This window comes from Arvicanthis niloticus, chromosome 29, assembly GCF_011762505.2.
Source record: "Arvicanthis niloticus isolate mArvNil1 chromosome 29, mArvNil1.pat.X, whole genome shotgun sequence".
Classification (NCBI taxonomy): Eukaryota; Metazoa; Chordata; class Mammalia; order Rodentia; family Muridae; genus Arvicanthis; species Arvicanthis niloticus.
In genome coordinates, this window is record NC_133437.1 from 19,879,667 (window position 1) to 19,899,026 (window position 19,360).

The window sequence follows — 19,360 nt, forward strand, 5'->3', positions numbered from 1 at the left end:
CGTACTGCCACATTCCATGGATGCAGTGCTGGAGCTCAAAGCGCCCCAGGTGAGCAACCAGTGGGGCGGGGTGCCTAACCACATCACATTTATTTTCGTCTAAAGCTTCTGTTTATGGAACGGCATGCCAGTTTCTCATGATAGACATACTTAAATTTAAAGTAAAAGATTATGCATTGCTTCTTTAAAGTGAGTAGTTTCAAGGAAAGACACAGACAGAGAGATGGTATAACGGCAGAAAGGCAGAATCTTAAAGTATGCTTTTCGTTTTGGTGGGGGAGTTAGAGAAGAAAATCCACAGGGTGATGAATCTATGTTCTAGTTCTCCTTGGAGAAGGGCCAGCTGATTTGGCTGCTATCTCTGGGATGGAGAATTTATTATAGGTAGCCAGTGTCTACCTTTTATCCTGTTAATTAGGGAATGTAGATCCTTTCCTGAAAAAGTCTGTCTTAAAGAAGCTGATGTTGACATTCCGAGTTTTGCAGAGAGCCAGGAGCAAGCACACAGCCATGAGCTTGGCAGGTCACGCAGCTGAAGAGCTGTGTCTGCCACAGACGCCTCCTCACTCAGACAACAGACAGACTGGGTTGTGACGCACTGTCCTGTTACATCTGCTCCCAATCCAGCACAAAGGCACTTCAAGTCAGTCACCAGCCCTGTCCCCAGGACCTGTTCTGTTTTCAATTCTTGTTAGCACAGGAGCAGATTGTTCTCTTTAAATCCCAGCAGTCTAAATGAACTCAGTAACATTTTCTCTCTGCCACCCGTGAGAAAGAACCTCGCTCTCAAAGGGAATGTCCCGCGACTTCTGCATGTCGACATTCCTTCCTGCAAGCGTGCAACCAAAATGGATCAAATATGAAATGTGCTTGTCTACTTATTCATTACAAAGTAATTTTTGGAAGCAGTTCATTGTTGGACACTTTTGATATTGATCTAGGGGGCCTGCAGAAAGGAAGCTGATTGACTCAAATCCACTCATTTGATTGGTACATACTGAGATTTTGCGGCAAGCATCAGACAAGTTCCCTGTTTCAGCCTTGCAAGACAAAAGTCAAAACTGGGTCCTGCTTTCCTCGAACCCCACATTCAAGCCGTGAATGTGCCTCGTGATGAAGGCTGGACTTCCAAGCAGCCAGTCTGCCCCAGGTCTGGGACATCTGAAGTACCGGGCTAGGTGTTTGTAACCTCTAGTGTTGAGTACAATCCAAAGTCGGATTTACTCTTCACTGAAATATCTTAGACTTCTAGAATATTGTGATATGGTGTGGATACAAATCCCTGGGATCATGAGGATGCAGGTTTGGATCTGGGTAGCCTGGGGTATGTTTCTGAACCATCCGAGGACCCTGTTTAGACTAGTAAAATTTAAAATTGTTTGTGAAAAAGTGACCTTTTCAAAACCTACTTCCCAGCCGAGCCTGGTGGCTCATATCTGTAATCCTACCACTCTGGCGGCTAGCCTAGCTACATAGAAATTTCTGGGTATAGCCTGAGCTATAGAGTAAAATATTGTCTTAAGCCCTCTTACCTCCCTCACCCCCAAACCCAAGTAAACAAATAATATTCTGGCTGAATCAGGCAATGGTGTGGTACAGTGTGGAGGTGCACGTCCGTGTGCCTGAGTGAGGCGGAAACAGGAGGATCTTGAATTTGAATCCAGTTAGAGCTAGCTAGCAAGTGTTAGTCTTGCCTTGAAAAAAAACCCAAAAAAACAAAACAATAAAAACTCCACAAACCAAACTTAATCCCAATTGTGTTTGAAAGCAAATTAAGCTCCAATTAGCAATTCAACCACTGGTTCCTGGCTTCTCTTTATCAGAAAGTTTGGAAAAACCACCCAAGACTTCCCGGTTCCTTCCTGGAGTCTGTCACTGCGGAGGGCTGGTGGCTGATTGGTGATGCTTGCGTGTGACACAGGCATTGTGACATGGCACAGACTGAAATTCTAAGAAACCCTGGTTTTAAAACAATGGCAGCCCATCCCCTGAAGGAGAGGGGTCCTTATCTGCCTGCATAGCCGGGTTTCCCACCCCACCCCCTCTGTGAGCAGCAGCACTTTACTTCCTGACCTTTTGGCTAAGATTAAGTGGTTGCATATCCCTGCATCAGAAAGAGAACTGTCTCCATTCAGCAGAAAATGGCTGCAAAAGTAAAAAGCACCCCTGAGAGGGCAGAAGCGAGCAAGTCTAGACAGCACAGCTCTGGTGGGTGAGCGAATCCCGGGCTTGTGCCTTCTTCTGGGTTTAAACTGTTCCTGTACCATGTTGTATTGCAAAGGTTAACTGTCCTGCTTGGCAATGGTTTTCCTAAGGTCCAGGAGCTGGGGGATAATTATGGGAGAAGTTTACTGGGTTTAAAAACAGATACATGAGCACCGGCAACTTCTGCTGGGACTAGGGACTTTCCAGTCTGATCATGGCCCAGGCCCAGACCCCCCTCTGACTTACTAAATGTGTATTGATGATTTCTTCTATTGAGATGTAAATAACTGGTTTGCTGACGGTCACCAAGTCTGTGTATTTGTCCATATTAAACTTCTCCTCTGGTTCAGGGACATCACATGCTTCTTGAAAATATTTCCTAGAAATAGGGAAAAAGGGGATATTAAGATAGAGTCAGATTTGTAACTCTACTAAACTAAGTTTTGAAATGAGCACCCCTCCACCCCAAGCTTGGGGCACTTGTTACAGTATCTTCCAGGGTGGCTCGTCAGTGCTTGGCCATGTTTCTGGATGCTGGACCTCAAACTGGTCCTCAGACGGGATGAGAGATAAATGTGGGCCTTGGCCCTGTGACTCAGAATGATCAAATTCATGGATGGGATTTCTTAATAATGTTATAATTTTAAAAATGACCTCTGGAATTTCAATGAAAATGTTAAGATGAAGAATTCCTTGGGGGTCAGGGAGCTAGCCCAATGGGTGAAGCATGAACCCCAGAGTGTGTAACTCAGGCACCACATATGGGTGTGGGTAGCATGTGCCTGAACCCGGGACTAATGGAGAGGAAGGCAGAGACAGGCAAATGCTGGGAGCTCATTGGCCAGTCAGCCTAGCCAAAGCGAGAGCTCCAGGTTCAGTGACAAGCCATGGCTCAAACATAAAGTAGAAGGTGACATAGCAAGACACCCGGTGTCAACCTCTTTCTTCTATATGCATGTGCATACACATGCACATGACCCACCCAATGCTTAATACACATACACATGTAAATGACTGTGTGTGTGTGTGGTATGTATATGTGTGAGCGTAATATGTGTGTGTAGTATATATATGTGCATGTATATGTATAATATGTGTGTAATATGTGTTTTATTCTATACAGTTTCAAGTGTTTCTTATGCCTGAAATCTTCTATGGCATGTTTTCTAGGGCACCTGAGACCTCTGTACTAGAACTGATTGTTCCCTTCCCAGCTCTGGGTTGGGGGGACAGCCATGTTTCAGGGGTCATTCATGCTCCTCAGTAAGGGTAGGTCTTCCTCTTAGGTTTTGCTTATAATTGTTCATGGGGTGTTGAGGAATGAAGAGAATAAATACCAGATTAAATATAAGTGAAAGAGAGAAAGGACACATTTAGGAGGATAATCTTGGGAAATCAAGAGACTGACAGAGACAACAAGAAAAAAGAAAAAAGAAGCCAGGTGTGCTAACGAGCACCTTTATTCCTAGCACTCGGGAGACAGAGGCAGGCTGAACTTTATGAGTTCGAGATCAGTCTGGTCAACAGAGTGAGTGCCAGGCCAGCCAGTGCTGCATAGGGAGGCCTTGTCTCAAACAAACACCTGAAGGAAAGGGAAGGGTTAAGAGCATTGAGGGTTTGTGAGGAACACGAGCGAGATCGTTTAGTTTCTCCTTAGTGAAGAGAACTAAAATTGGCTCTGAAGAAATGGAAACTTCCCACTGCAAGAGGATTTGGGGCAACCTTCTCATAAATGGCACAGACTATGGGACTAGATAGATAAGCTGTGAGCCCAGAGGAATGGGAAGTCCCTGTCCAAGTGAGGACAGAGGTCACACTGATGTCACCTAAGTCCTATAATCTGCTGCAGACAAGAAAGCAAACACAAGCCAAGATGGAACTGTCTGTTCAGAGCTTCCAGATGCACAAGTGACTGTCAGCAGGCCTCTCTCCTCTGTCCTCATGGAATTATTAGTGACAGAATTAGGAAAAAGAAACACAGGCAATAGTTAAACAACAATTTAAGGCCTATGTGGGTAATGGAGAAGGGCTTCAGGACAGGGCAGGCATATTTACACAGGATCCCCTATACATACAAAAGCTGGGGTTCCCCAGCCTTCCCAAAGGAATCACGTCATTTCCTACCATTGTTGAAGAGAAAGCAAATTCTTCCCAGTTGGAAAACAATTTTGGGGAAAAAAAATAGTTACCTTTTTTCAACAAAACAGAATCAGTTATTTTGAGTGTCTTATTTTAAACACTATGATTGGGTGTCCTACATCAGGGAGAGTGTTTTATCAGAAGCACAGATCCTAAAGCAGGAAGGACTCAGTATAGCAGGATGGAGGGGGTGGGGTGGGAACAACAGGCCTGAGTGGGAACATCTTGTCTCTTCCTTTCCTTCATTTTCCTGTGGCAACTGCTGGAGGGCACGCAGCCTTGTGGGGCTCCTGCCTTCCTCAGTGGGCTTGGTTCTATGTACAGAATATTCTTGTCTGTCTTCCCATGTGTTTTTTTTTTTTTTTTAAAGACTGGATCTTCTCACCTGAATTCCTGATAGGTGTCTGACAGATAATTGTTCATGGACGACAGATGCTCGTTCTCTCCCTCAAACAGCTTGTTGGAGGCTGCGTGTTGCAGAACCTTCGCCACGGATCCCAAGTTTCTCCTTTGGTTGGAGTTGATCTGACCTCCGGCTGTCATGTCAATGATGTCAAAGCCATCGGGAGCCACAATGGCTGGGTTCATATACCGGTAGTATAGGAGGTTTCCAACAATCTGCACAAGGGAAAAGGGCATTATAGAGACAAACCAGCTCCGGTTGCTTTTTATCTTTAAGTATACATTATTATTTTTTTTTACACATTTCCATTTTCTGCAAGAGTGGGTCATTTTCAGACACAAATCTTTTTTAGCATTTAAATTTTTAAGAATTATATTGCTTATATATTTATCTGTCTGTCTATTTCTTTTTCTTTTCTTTTCTTTTTTTTTTTTTTTTAAGATTTATTTATTTTTTACTTATATGAGTATACTGTAGCTGTCTTCAGACATACCAGAAGAGGGCATCAGATTCCATTACAGATGGTTGTGAGCCACCATGTGGTTGCTGGGAATTGAACTCAGGACCTCTAGCAGAGCAGTCAGTGCTCTTAACCACTGAGCCATCTCTCCAGCCCCGTCTGTCTATTTCTTTATGTGTATGTATATACGCATGTCACGGTGCACATGTAGAATTTGAAGAACACCTTGTAGAAGTTGATTCTCTTTATCTACCATGTGGGTCTTGACAGACTTGGTGGCAAATATCTTTACCCACTGAGCCCTCTTACCGCCTCTGACACGATTCCTTTACTAAGTATTAGACCAAGAAGGTAAACACAAGCCAGCACTAACATTATATGTCACACAGTTCTTTCTGGTGAAAAACAGGCTATGACCCTCAAACGTTCTAATACAGAGAGTTGCAGTGGTGTCTAAAGTTTCTCGATTAGCCTCAGTCGACAATAACCTCAACAGCCATTACACACAGACGATCTACAGCTATTGTCACACAGGAGGAAGAATGTTACACAACTGTCCCTTGGCAATTCTGGCTCAGAACGCCCCCACCCCCAGAGAAGCTGCGGAAAGGTTGCCCTTGAGAGTCTACCTTTAACAGCTCTTCTTCTGTGGCATCGGGGAATTTCTCACGGATCGAGTTCTTCAACACTTTGGCTATATACCTCAATCCATAACTACACGTGGAACAGATGACAAAAGAAAATAATGGGAAAAAGGCTAAGTGAGCAAAAGATGGCAAATTATTCCAGTCAACCAACGCTCAGCCTAAAAATTCAACATAAAATGAGATGTGATGGAGTCACGGGGTTTCCGTTGCCGGAGTCACAGGGCTTCCGCTGCCTCTAACACCTGAGCGCTGGGTGTGGCTATAGCCAAGGTGATGCGCCTTCATTAGAAGGTGCTCTGAATTAAAATCATTGTGCAGACCACCTTGGATTTCTGACTTTTGTTGTTGTTGTTTTAAGATAGGGTTTCATAACCATGGTCACCATGCCTGGCTCTAGATCATAACGCTAAAGAGCAAACACGACACAAGGGAGAATTCCTGTCGTTACTCCAGGGGCGTAGGTAATATTCCAAGAACTTCAGCAAAGACTGCTAAAGTCGCTACGAATCAACTTACGGCAGCAGATCGAGGGACGAAATGATGGAGCCCAGGACTTTGTCTGTGACCTTCCTCAGGTTTTCAATAGATGCCTCCAGTTTATTCTTCACCTCCGGGTATGTCAGGGCTTGCTCTGTGGTCACATCGTAAGGCAGCTTGCTGAAATACAATAAGGGTTAAAATAAACAGTTTCTGAGGTCCACATGTGAGCACCAGCATCCCACTAGTGGGCTCCGTGTCAAGCTTTGTGGGATGAGCTGGAAGAACTGGAGGTTGTCCATCACTCCAGCAACACGGTTTTGCTAAGTAAGACACACATAGTGCATCTTCCACTACTGATGAATCAGGAAGGACTCCAAGCATCCGACATAGCTCTAACGGAATGATAAAGGGTAGACCAGGTCATGTAGACTCAGCCAACACTTTCTCCCTCCCTCCATCTGTCCATCCCTCCCTCCCTCCCTTTCCCTTTTCCTGTTGATTGAACCTATAGTTTTGTGCATGCTAGGTAAATGCTTTACTAATGATCTACAAACCCCACCCCCACCCCCCCTTTTTTTTTTTTTTAAAGCTTCTGAGGATCTCACATAGTCCAGGCTGGCCTTTATGTAGGTGAGCATGTCAGTTACTTTTCTGCTGCTGTGACACAACATGATCAAGACAACTTATGATTGAAAACGTTTAATTCGGGGCTCATGGTTCCAAAGGGTTAGAGCCACAGCAGGGAACATGCGTGCAGGAAGGCATGGCACTGAAGCGGTAGCTAAGAGCTCATATGCAGGTCAGAAATCAGAGAGAGCTAACTGGGAATGGCATGGGCTTTTGAAGCCTCAAATCCCACCCCCAGTGACATGCCTCCAATGAGGCCACACCTCCTAATCCTCCCCAAAAAGGTCTACCAACTGGGGACAGAGTATTCAAATACATTAGTCAATTGGAGCCTTTTTCCTTCAAACTACCATACTGAGGCTAGCCTCAAACATCTGATCTTCATGCCCCTATCTCCCAAGTATTAGAATTGTAGGTGTGTTCCACCATGTCTGGCTTCCTTTAAATTTTTTATGCATTAAAAATCTTATGCTTTTATTATAGTAAAAAGAAAAACAAAAACAGAAAGAAACAAAAACCTGCATATAAGCAAGGAAGAAATTAGTACTGATTTTTTTTTCATATCTTAGTAAAATAACTTGCCAACCCCTTCTGTGTATGTATATATAAGCCTCACACACTCATGAATACAAGGAAATTTCGTACAACTGAAACCCTTGAAATCCTAGGTATATGCATATATGTGACTGATTTTTTTTTTCTTTAAAATGGGTCATTGGACTGAAGTATAAAATCAAGATATACCATGAACATATTGTCAGTGTCAATAAATACAACTCTACACTACCACTCCAACAGGCACTTACCCCATTATGTGGTGTAAATGCATTTACTAAGTAAACCCCAAAGTACATATTTCGAGTTTCACGACTTCTCACTATGACAAACAGTGCTATGATAGCAGCCCACATAATTCTCTGTGCTTCTTAATTACTTATGTCCTCTTGTAGGAAAACAGAAGCTTCGGCCCTTAGATTACAAACTCCCCTAGAAGAAGCTGAGCCCACCTGAACCATGGCTGCTTACAGCCACTGAGGAGGAGACTGACAAAGGATTTCCGCTCTAGCTTTAGAAACACAAAGAATAAACATGGAATGGAGTTAGAGGAGCAGAGATGGGAGCAGCTGCTTCTGAAATGTGAAAATACCACTGATGTCATGAAGAGGAAGCTGGGATCTCACTCAGCCAGCAAAGCGCTTATGCACGAGGGTGGGAACATGCGTGATAGTGCCAGAGCCAGGGATGGAGGACTCTCTAGGAAGAGAGGCCAGGGATGCTGATAAATCCCAGCTCTGGAGCGATAGAGACAGGAAGATGCCTGGAGCTAACTGATCTACCAGCCTCACTGAACTGTGAATTCCAGGCCAGTGAGACAGCCTATTTCTAAAAAAGAGAGTAGATAAGTGTACACACACACAAACACACACACACACACACGTCTAGAAATTTGAACAGCTTGGTATATTAAGGGAAGATTACATTTCAGATTAAAAAAATTACTTTTGATAGTAATTTTTTATTCCCCCTCAACAGGGCTTAAGAGTATACATGTGCAAATGAACACAAGAGGCTGCAGAGTTGGCTCAGAAGTTAAGAGAACTAGTTGCTCTTGCAGAGGACCCAGGTCCAATTCCTAGCACCCATATTGTGGGTTACAACCATCCGCAACTCTGATTTCAGGAGATCGGCTGTCCTGTTCTGACCTCTCTGGGTACCAGGCACATGCATACAACATGTGCCTGGTAAAATGCACACAAAATTCAAAACAAAACAAGACTCAACCAACCAAACAAAAACCTTTAAGAATTAATGGTACAAAGCGTGACAAAGGCAGCCCTTCATGGCCTCTGTTACCTGGCCTCTCCAGTCTGCGTTTCCAGTTGGTTCACCCAAGCCTTGTACACCTCCACAGGATTAGTGTTGATGACCAGGGCCTCGTCCTCAATGATCTCTTTCAGCACAGGAGCCAGGAGCTGGCGCAGGGTGTTCTGTCCCCGGGCACCTCTGTTGAAGCTGACAACCATCTTGATGACTGTAGGGTTGCCTGTCACTATGTCTTGTACCTGGTCCACCTTTGACCTAAGAAAGCCCAAGCCAAGACAAGATGGTTGGCTTCTCTGGAGAGAGTTTTAAACAAGATAGACTATCTGAGGCACCTAAGACCTTTGCGGAGTTTTATTTCTCTTCATACAAAACAGAATTGATATGGCTTCAACATAAACCGCCACTTGTAAGAGGTACATTTCTTACCTGAGCAATTCAAGGCCTGGGAAATTAAACTACAGCCTTGACAGCCTTGGTCTCATCCTACAGGGAGGGAGGAACTGCAAACGGACCGCGGCTAAGATAGCTGGGTGATACTGTTCCTCTGTTCACCACATTTTGAAGACGTTTTTCTTGGCTGAATGAACTGCTCTGACAGCTTCAGATCCCTCTTAAGTTTGTTGCCACGTGGCATCTGGCTGCATAGCATAGCTGAGCTACCTGGCTCTGAAGATTTCCTCTTATCTAAGTCTCCCTCTTTTGTACAGTCTGTTCTGGTCTTTATTGGACCTAGCCATTCCTTCATAGTTAAATATTCTCATTCATATTTATTCATATATTCTCTCTCTCTCTCTCTCTCTCTCTCTCTCTCTCTCTCTCTCTCTCTCTCTCTCTCTCTCTCTCTCTCTCTCAGTTTCTCAGTCAGAGACAACTCTGGCTGCCCTGAAACTTGATGGCCCCAAGCCCACAGAGATCCGCCTGCCTCTGCCTCCTGAGTGCTGGGATTAAAGGTGTACGCTAGCACCACGCCGGCCTCTCTTTTTTAACCAGTTGCCTGAGCTAGTAAGATGGATGAGGTAAAGTCAGTGATCCAGACAAAACCAGTTACTGATCCATCAAAGTCTGGTATGCTGTCCCCTCATTGACTGACACACAGAGCTTGAGAGAGTTCCTCTTTCTGGGACCTGTCCTTAGGTCTGAATTTTAAATCCACACCTCCTTCTTAGGGACCATTTTGGAACTTAATAGTTTTGTTTATATATTTTTACCAAAATGTTCTCTATTGTTCAAACTCAGAGTTTTAAACACACAAACTACCTTTTCCTATGACGCACCTCATTTTTCTGATTCATGTAGCTTTCTTTATGTCATTCAGCTCAGATTTTTTTCTTAAAAAAAAATCAATGTGGTCTCAAGCCTTTTGTAAAGGTGAAGAGAGGCTGGAAACGTGGCTCGGCAGTCAAAAGTGCTTTGTACTCCTCCAAAGGACAAGGGTTTGGTTCCCAGGACCCAGGTCTGGTGTTTTACTGCCTGTAATTCTAGGTCCAGGGATCCAATACTCTCTGCTGACCTTTGTGAGACATACACAACACACACATCATACCACATCACAACACGTACAAGACACACACATACCATGCCACACACATACACAACACACACATCATAGACATACACACCAGATACCTTCCTCCCCACCACATATCAGACACACACCACACACATACACACCCCAGACATATACCACACACACACATCACACATATCAGACATACACACCACACACACACACACCCAGACACAAACATACACCCCTAGATACATACACACACACCACACACATACATACATCTCAGATACATACCACACACACACACAAATCTTAAAATGAGGAAAGGTAAACAGAACCCCAACACCCAGCCTTCCCTCGGGGTTTCTTGTGACATGGACCCAGCCCAACTTTGCCGATTCACCCTGGCCAGACAAATCTACCTTCTTTTTGCTTCTACCCCTTTCTAGTTCTTACAGCGATGCCTCAAAATCTGGGCAGGCAGCTGCTCTCTCATAAAAATTGAATTCAGCTGACCTTTCCTCTATAGCCCTCTGACCTGGTGTGTGTCGCACACTCAGAACACTGCACTGCTGGCACTGTGCCTCTCCAGCCATCCTCTGAGGGTGCAGGTGCCCAGCTTATGTGCTTCAGAGGCCCCTAAGGGCTGGCAGAGCTTGTGCTTCCAGGAGGTTACAGAAGTAAGATCCACTCTTGCTGGGACACGTCTCAAGCATTTTGGGAAACTAATTTATTTAGCTACCTATATAATTTTTATATTAACTGGGTCAAAAAAAAAAACATATCAGGAAAATTTGCTGAAATTCTATTAAGAAAGGAAAACCAATTGTTCAGCAGAGATCGTAACCTCTGCCCTACTTGTTGAAGATGCTGCTACTCGGAATTAGAAAGTAATTCCTCTCATTGACTTCCAATAAGCCTCTGGTTTTTAACTATTGGAGACATTAGACAATAAAGGCTGATTTGGTTGGCTCTCCAGTAGGAGAACTCTGCAGCTAATAGCTCCAAAACCCCTCCAAAATTCAACTATCGATCAAAGTTCCATTTCAGCCCCACAAACCCGACGTGTTTCAACCATATTTTGAATGGAATTCTACTGTAAATTCCATTTAAACTTATGTACGTCAGCCTGAGCTAGCCCACCACTACCCAGAGGAGCCCTCAGCTAGCCCACCGCTAACCAGAGGACCCCGCCCTTGGTGCTCTCTTACGGACTTGATACCCACTTGATTTCTTCCTCCAGAGCGGTTTTGAAGAGCCTGAGCAGCAGGTACTCCTCCCTCTGATTAGAGGCGTAATTGTACAGCGTGAAGATGACAGTGTCCATGAATTTTGTTGACTTGTTCTGTGGCATCTGGAAAATCAGCTTAGCCAGGTATGAAGGCTTGGTCTACAAGAGAAGGCGGGAGTAGTCAGCCCTGTGAACTAGAGGCATGCATATATGTATATGTATATATATGTATATATACGTATATATACGTATACGTATACATATACATATATACGTATATATACATATATGTATATATACATATACATATATATGAATGAAAGCAGAGTGTGGCATCTGATTCTCTGCTCTTTCATGACTGAATGCGTCATGAGAAACAGATGAGTTCCCAGCACACAGCCTCTGAAAGAGATTGGCTAATATTATCCCAGCTACAGTGTTTGAAGGTCTGCGAGGTAAGTGTTGCTCATTACATGGTTTGTTTGCTACAGTCATCTTTTATACATTTTGTACTTTTAACCATATATTATAATGTTTATTATAGAGACACAGAAGAGGAGGTGGGCCCATAAAATAATCTGAACTGAGGAGAAAGGAACAGACTAAAGTACCCATGCTGCCCTAGCAAGATTGATAGGTAAATAGAAGGAAATACACACCATCTGTGTCTAAAAGGAAAAAGAAAAGGCCCCCATACACATGGAGACAGTGACCCAGCCCACCATGACATTCTCTAAAGAAGGAGAAAGAGTAAGGCTGAGAGGGTGGGAGTCAGGGGTCAGGATAGCCAACAAAAGAAATTCTAGAAAGAACATGAATCAAAACAAGGACCCCCCAGCACCCCCCCCCCCAAATGAAGTTCAAGAGATTGACAGGAATTTAAAGACAACAGAGTTCCACGGAAGACGGTGAAATTAGAGCTAGCCTGTGGTCTAAATGCCTTCCTCTGGCACCTTTGCCGACTGGGCCAAAATTAAGAGAGAAAACAGAGCGTGCACAGAGGGAGGAGTTCACACAAAGATGGACTATTTATTCTTCTCACTGCTTGTGAGAAAAGAAAATGTTCATGTTAATGTGATTGACAACTAATATTTGCCCAGGATGTCCTAGCCAAGTGGCCTGAAGGTTTCCAAGAAAAACCAGGTTCTGGTTTGTATTACTACTCTGATTTACTTTTGAGATCAGAGTGATGGGGTAAAATTTTGTGCATAAAATTCCTAGGACATTATTTTCTTTTTAATTTAAAGACTTTTAAAAAAAATGTCTATGTGTGTGTCTGCTTGCCTGTATGTGCATTTTATGTGCAGTTGTTGGAGGCCATGAGATACCCCAGATACCCAAGAACTGGAGTTACAGACATCCCAGAACTGAAGTTACAGATGCTAACTCAAGTGGATGTTGGGAACCAAACCTGGGTCATCTCCAGTGTTCTTGACCACTGAGCCATCTCTCCAGCCCAGGACAGTGTTTTATAGACTGCTAGCCTCTTTTCTACTGATAACTAAATGTCGGTATTGTGCTTTAAAAAAAATGTATTTCCCGTGTAGCTCATTGCTAAAGACACAAACCTAAGCAAAACCTCTCCTGGCTGGACAGCTGTGGAGAAGAGTCCTGACTAAAGTGTGATCAAAGGACAAAAGGAATCCAGGCCATTTTCTTTCCCACCACTCCATCACTGGCCATGGACTCAAGGAGAGGTAATGGCTGAGACTACGTGCGGCTGAGTGGTTCCTCCTCTCAGTGTGGCAGTTTCTGTAGGCTGAAGACTGATGTAAGTAAGCATTCTAAACATGTCCCTGGGCCTTTTCACCTAAGTGAACTTCATGTTATAACAGGGTAAAACAACACAATTCTTGGCGACTTCACTCGCAACCCCTCTCACACAACAGAAATTCTATCAAAGTCTGAAAACTTAAAGAAATCTACAAAAACTTTACAAGATACAAAAAGACTTTTCACGGACACAAGAAACAAAGTTGACAAGTGTTTAAGATTTAAACACTCGACCACGGTTTGACTGCTACTCTGAACTGGACAAGCAAAGTGTCTCTGCTTGGGGGGGGGGGGTGCTCAGTGGAGGTGGCGGTGGGGGTGGGGGGAGGGGCTCTTTGCTTAGGGAGAGGTTGCCAAGTCAGCAGTGCAGTGGCTTGCACAGGCAAAGCTAAGCATGGTCATTTTTCCTCCTATGCTGCCACACAGTGGCCATCGGAGGCACATCTATCCATTTGAAGATCTTCTCTAACCTTTGTACTCTCTTTGGGGCTAGTGCATGTTTACAGCTTGTGCAGTGAGCTTTCTCTCTGTATCCAATCTTACGGAAGTGCTCCAGCCAAGTTTCAGGCATCTGCCGGCCTGAAGTCACACAATGACTTCAGCTACTAGCCCACCTCTTTGGGGTTGGTTTTCCTAGGGTATGGAGCTTGCTGCTATGACTTGCACCTGCCCAGGTTCCTCTGTAACTAATCAGATTGTCAACAGGTAGATAAGAGTAAGTCACTGGGGGAACAAACCAATAGCTGGCCCATCCAAGTCCAACCATAATCCAGTGTCCTGGATGCAATGTCAAATTACAACTCATTCAGTTCACAACATAATGCCGTGAAAATAATAACATTAAGAGAGTCCCACCTCTCTGGCCCTGTCACCCAAAGGACGAGGTCTGGCCCTGGTACAGATATGTTTTTCTAGTGAGTAGTTCTGTCATCGATTCACATGAAATCTAGTAATACCATGCTGATGTCATCGTGATTAACTTCCTGTGGCTTCTGCAGTTCACTGAGGTACAGTGCAGCTGTGAAGTGAGCCAGCCTGAGGGCTAACTGCCTGCATGCTGCCTACCGTTTATTGGTTGGGTCTGAGGTTTTTTTTTATCTGCAGTATGGGAAGAATGACGTTATTTATCCTGACGCTCAGGCTAGACCAAGAATTCAATGAGTTAATCTATGTAAAGCACCTAATGTGACGGTTAGTACTTAGCAAAAGCACTTCCTAAGCTCTTATTATAAATGTTGTACTGAGCTGTTATTATGTTGTTCATATACGGCATGTAACTAAGCTGTTGGCTGGAGCATGGCAAGGAACCACAAACGTGAAACATGATGTTTATGCACAGGCCACAGTGGAGGAGAAGTGTGCTCACCTGTAGAAGGTAGAACAGTTGCTGGTAAGTCTCCAGTGTTTTCCGTCTCTCCTTACTCAAGCTTTTAATTCCCTGGTTGTCAGTGTTATTCAGTATTTCGATTTCACCACCTTTTTTCTTATTCAGCTTTTTTCTGTGTGAGATTACATCCTGCAAAGAATTTTATGACATCATTATTTTTACCTTGGTACCCTTTACCACTTTCTCTCTCTCTCCCTCTCTCCCTCTCCCTCCCTCTCCTCCTCCTCCTCTTCCTCCTCCTCCTCCTCCCCCTCCCCCCTTCCCCTCCCCCTCCCTCTCCCCCTCTTCTTCTTCTTCTTCTTCTTCTTCTTCTTCTTCTTCTTCTTCTTCTTCTTCTTCTTCTTCTTCTTCTTCTTCTTCTTCTTCTTCCTCTCTCTCTCTCTCTCTCTCTCTCTCTCTCTCTCTCTCTCTTTCTCTCTCTGTCTCTCTCTCTCTTTTTTTCTCTCTCTCTCTAGGTTTGAATAGGAATGGTTCCCCAAAGACCTCAAGTGCTTGGCCCATAGGGAGTGGCACTATTAGGAGGTGTGGCCTTCTTGAAGTAGGTGTGGCCTTGCTGGAGGAAGTGTGTCACTGTGGGGGCGGGCAATGAGGCTTATATGTTTAAGCCTTGCTCAGTGTGGAACACACTTTCCTGCAGCCTGTGCATCAAGATGTAGAACTCTTGGCTCCTCCAGCACCATGTCTGCCTGCCTTGCTGCCATGTTTGCTGCCACGGTGAAATGGACTAAACTTCTGAATCTGTAAGCCAGCCCAATTAAAATGATTATTTTTATAAGAGTTGCCTTAGTCATGGTGTCTCTTCACAGCAATAAAACCCAAACTAAGACACACACCACAACTTGCATTTTCTGCTTCTCTCATCTGGAAACAAAGGAAGAGAGAACCTTAAATTGAAGGACTGCACCTTGTGGGTGAGCTCAGGCTTTGCCATAGGCTTTACCCAAAGCTGTATTTGTTTGGTCTCAGGATTTAACGCAGACATCAGAAAAATTAAATGGAGAAAGAGTACTAAAAAAAAAAAAAAAAAAAAAAAAAAAACATGATGGTGGAAACAGCTAGATATCTACGTCCGTGAGGGAAGAGTCAGATCCCTACCTTACAGCACAAGGAGTTCAAAACAGAAACACATACAGGCACAGAAAGGAAAACTAGCCAACCATTTTGACTTTGGACTGGACAACATATTCTTCGATATAACACAGAACACATGTTACAAAAGTAACAACAAAATCAGCCCTCATCAAAACTAGAAGGTTTCATGGCTTTACAGGGTGAGAGAAAATACCTGCAGAATAAACAAGCTCTTACTACTAAAAACCAGAAAGACTCGGAACCCCAAAACACGCATTGGACTAGAGCTGTCACTTCCTGTAGAAGATATAAGATATGCACGTGGCTAAGAAGGATGAGATGTTCAACATTGTTTTTTTTTGTTTTTTTTTTTTTGTTTTTTTTTTGTTGTTGTTCAAGGAGCATGTCACAATTTTCTTTTCCTGGATTTCTTTACCAAGTTTCCTTTGATAAAGTTCTTTGATAAAGAAGTCATACTGTTCAAGTATTGTCTTTTCCTCTATTCCACTGTAAACCATTTTCCTGCCCTTAGTCTTCCATGCACTTTTTAGTGGTTACATAGTACACGTCAAGCTAAAGTCATGATTGAAATAGTTCATCTTCGGGACAGCCTAGGAAGATGCCTCTGGCATGTCTGTGAGGAAGTTTGCAGGGAGGTTTAGACAAGGAGGGAAGACCCACCTTCAAGGTGGTGGCACCAGCCCAGAGACTGAGGCCACAAAGGAAATAAAGAAGAAAATGGAGACAGTGGGTCAGCATCCACATTCCCCTCTCTGCTTCCTGGCTGTGGAGGCAGTGAGCAGCTGCCACACACTCCTGATGCCTCAGCTCTGGCAGCTGTCACTGCCACGCTGGACTGTGCCCTCAAACTGAGCCAAGAGACCCTTTCCCTAAAACTAAGTTGTCAAATATTTTTCAAAAGCAGCGAGAGAAGTAACTAATTCATTGACCCCCCCCAGTTATCTAGTGTTATAAGTTGTTCTTCATTTTTACAGTAACATAATATGCAAACCTCCACTGTTCTAACCTTACCATCAAATCAAATATGGAACTACCGGTGATAAGAAAAAGGCTCTATATTTAATAATCACCAATTTAGCTTTTAATGAATCTTGGGTGTACATTTAGTGTTTGAAAATATACACAGAAGGATGAGCTTTTTGCAGAGAGGGGACAGAATTTTGCCTATGCCCTATGCCCAATTTCCTGGACTAAGGTAATTCTGCCTTAGCCTCCCCAGTAGCTGGCATTACCTATGTACCAGTGTTTCTGGCTCAAAAAATTAAGTTTGTTTTACATAGCTATTGATTATTAATGAGTACTCTTAATAAAACAAACTCAAACCTTAAACATTTATAGAGATGTGGGCATCTGCCACATGATTGTATTTCCACAGGTACATACTGTTTAAAGAATCTGCCGATGTGAAACTAAGACTTTATTTTGAGACGAAAGGCATTTCTTGTTTATATATTTTAAGTCCATAAAAGGCATTCTGAAAGACCCTCTCGGATACATTACACTCTTAAAGTTCTCATGCAAATGAAAAGTGACAGGAAGATCAAGGGGTTTTCTTTTCTTTCTTTTTTTTTCTAGAAACATAACAGGTTGTAGTTTTGTCTTTGAATATTTAGACAACCGAACGAAGCTGGGCAGTGGTGATGCACGCCTTTAATCCCAGCACTGGGAGGCAGAGGCAGGCAGATCTCTGAGTTCTAGGCCAGCCTGGTTTACAGAATGATACCTTGTCTGGAAAACCCAAAAGCAACCAACAAACAAAACACCATAATGGATTCCTAATGTTACAAACTGCTCTCTTTTTTCTCTTTTCTTTTCTCATTCTCTTCTCTTTCCTTTCTTTTCCCTTCCTTTCCCTCCTCTCTTTCTTCCTTCTTTTCAGCTCTTTCTGGCATCTTTATCAGGTCTGGAGTCTAAGGGTGGAGTATTCCCATAAACACTTCCCAGGGGTGTCCCATGGCTCCCATCTGTCACCATATGCTCGATCACAGAGAACTGGTTCTCTGGCTCTGACTCTCCAGGGTCTCATCAAGCTTTCATGCTTCAGCTTCCCTTCCTGTCAGCTTTCTGAAAATGGGTGTGGCCTATCAGAAAAGAACAGGGCCATGGAGAGCAAGCCTACCCTAGGAATTCGTTCCCAGGGAACAATGACTCTCTTTCTGTAGTTCTAGCATGTTTCAGAGGTTGTGTGGAGGCCACTGGTGACACAGTGTCACTCTGGGGGGGCATTATGGAAACCACAGGGGTGTTTTGAGGCCATGTGTTAAGTGGTGTAAACTTCCATTAATAATTGGAAGACATTTGTGGTTTCTGGTTGGTGGGGGTCTAGGGATGGATGACAGAGGCTCTGCCTTTTGTAGGATGATTGAATGGTCTTGCAGGGTAGAAATTTTGCATGGCTTTCTACTCATTCATATAGGTGTGTTCATAAGTACTTAGAACTTGGATCTAAGTGTTCTGCATATATGCATAATGTATTTTTCCATACACAAAAAGGTCAATATGCAATTGGTTTTTTAGGATTGCAACTGCTGTGTATATTGGGAGCACATCACACTTGTCTTGCACTTTGCAGGGACTTGGAAACTAGGCCCGACTACACTACCCTTCAGTGTATCGGGATCATCTGCAGTGTTCTTACTGCAGTCATTAGTGATTCTGGGAAAAGACCTGAGTCCCGGCAGCCTTACCATGCTGTCTGCTGTCATCAGGTCGATTTATTTTCCTATTAGAACATGTATTTTTAAATGGTGAAATACTTACAGGAAGGTATGTATGGACATAGGTTTTATCGTATGAGAGTTTCATTTCAGAACCTATACCACCCTGAACGATGCCAATCTTGTCAGCATGGTTAAAAAGCTTTACAAATATGTCATAGGCAAGGGGCATGAAAAAGAGTAACTTAAAACAAAACAAAACAAAAAAAAAAGATAGACCTTGGACAACTTATGCAAAATTCTCAATGTGCTTTCCAGGACCAATCCTCCTGTGCACACGCATGCACACACATTTCTCTTCTGGGAGCTGAGGGGCTCACTGCCCACTGACCTCCAGTGTGATCCTGTTTTTCACCAACAGTCCAATCTTGATGTCCATCAGGTTCAGGTCCTTCTCCAGCTGCTGATTGGCCCTGATCTTAGTCACCACTTCTTCTCGTAGCCTGGCCACCTCCAGCTCCTCCTGGAAGTCCAAGTCACTCTGGTCCAATAGGTATACAAACTTTCGGATTACTGCTAATGGTGGGTTTTCAGAGCCAACTGTGGGGAAAAGCACAGGCATATTTTAATTGAGGATTATCGTGAACGGGCAAGCAGCTGGCTCTGTGATTAAAATATTACTACAAAAATACGCCAACTGACATATACAGTCTGTGGTGTGGATCACTGTCCATCAGTGAGAGCCGGATAAGCAAAGCCACACAAACAAATGCACAGAACTGATAATGCCTGGCCCCTCTGGGTTCTATTTATCTAATACTCATTAGTCAGGCCTCTCCCCCAGGGTCACCAGACTCAGACACTGAGCAGACAGTACTATCTATCCCTTATTGATGAGGAAAGAAAGTTAATCAGCAGGCCTTGA

General features: G+C 43.7%; 1 protein-coding gene across 2 annotated transcripts in view; it reads right to left on the bottom strand.

The window, feature by feature from the left end:
* The window catches only part of Iqgap2 (IQ motif containing GTPase activating protein 2), a 264,536-nt gene that overhangs the window by 26,734 nt on the left and 218,442 nt on the right, over positions 1 to 19,360 (bottom strand). For both annotated transcript variants that reach the window (XM_076927203.1, XM_076927202.1), the window contains exons 21-28: positions 18,827 to 19,035; positions 14,666 to 14,815; positions 11,522 to 11,685; positions 8,816 to 9,040; positions 6,371 to 6,511; positions 5,837 to 5,921; positions 4,730 to 4,962; positions 2,452 to 2,584 (exon numbers count right to left, since the gene is read on the bottom strand). In XM_076927203.1, coding sequence (XP_076783318.1) covers positions 2,452 to 2,584; positions 4,730 to 4,962; positions 5,837 to 5,921; positions 6,371 to 6,511; positions 8,816 to 9,040; positions 11,522 to 11,685; positions 14,666 to 14,815; positions 18,827 to 19,035 — 1,340 coding nt within the window. The remainder of the gene's footprint in view (positions 1 to 2,451; positions 2,585 to 4,729; positions 4,963 to 5,836; positions 5,922 to 6,370; positions 6,512 to 8,815; positions 9,041 to 11,521; positions 11,686 to 14,665; positions 14,816 to 18,826; positions 19,036 to 19,360) is intronic.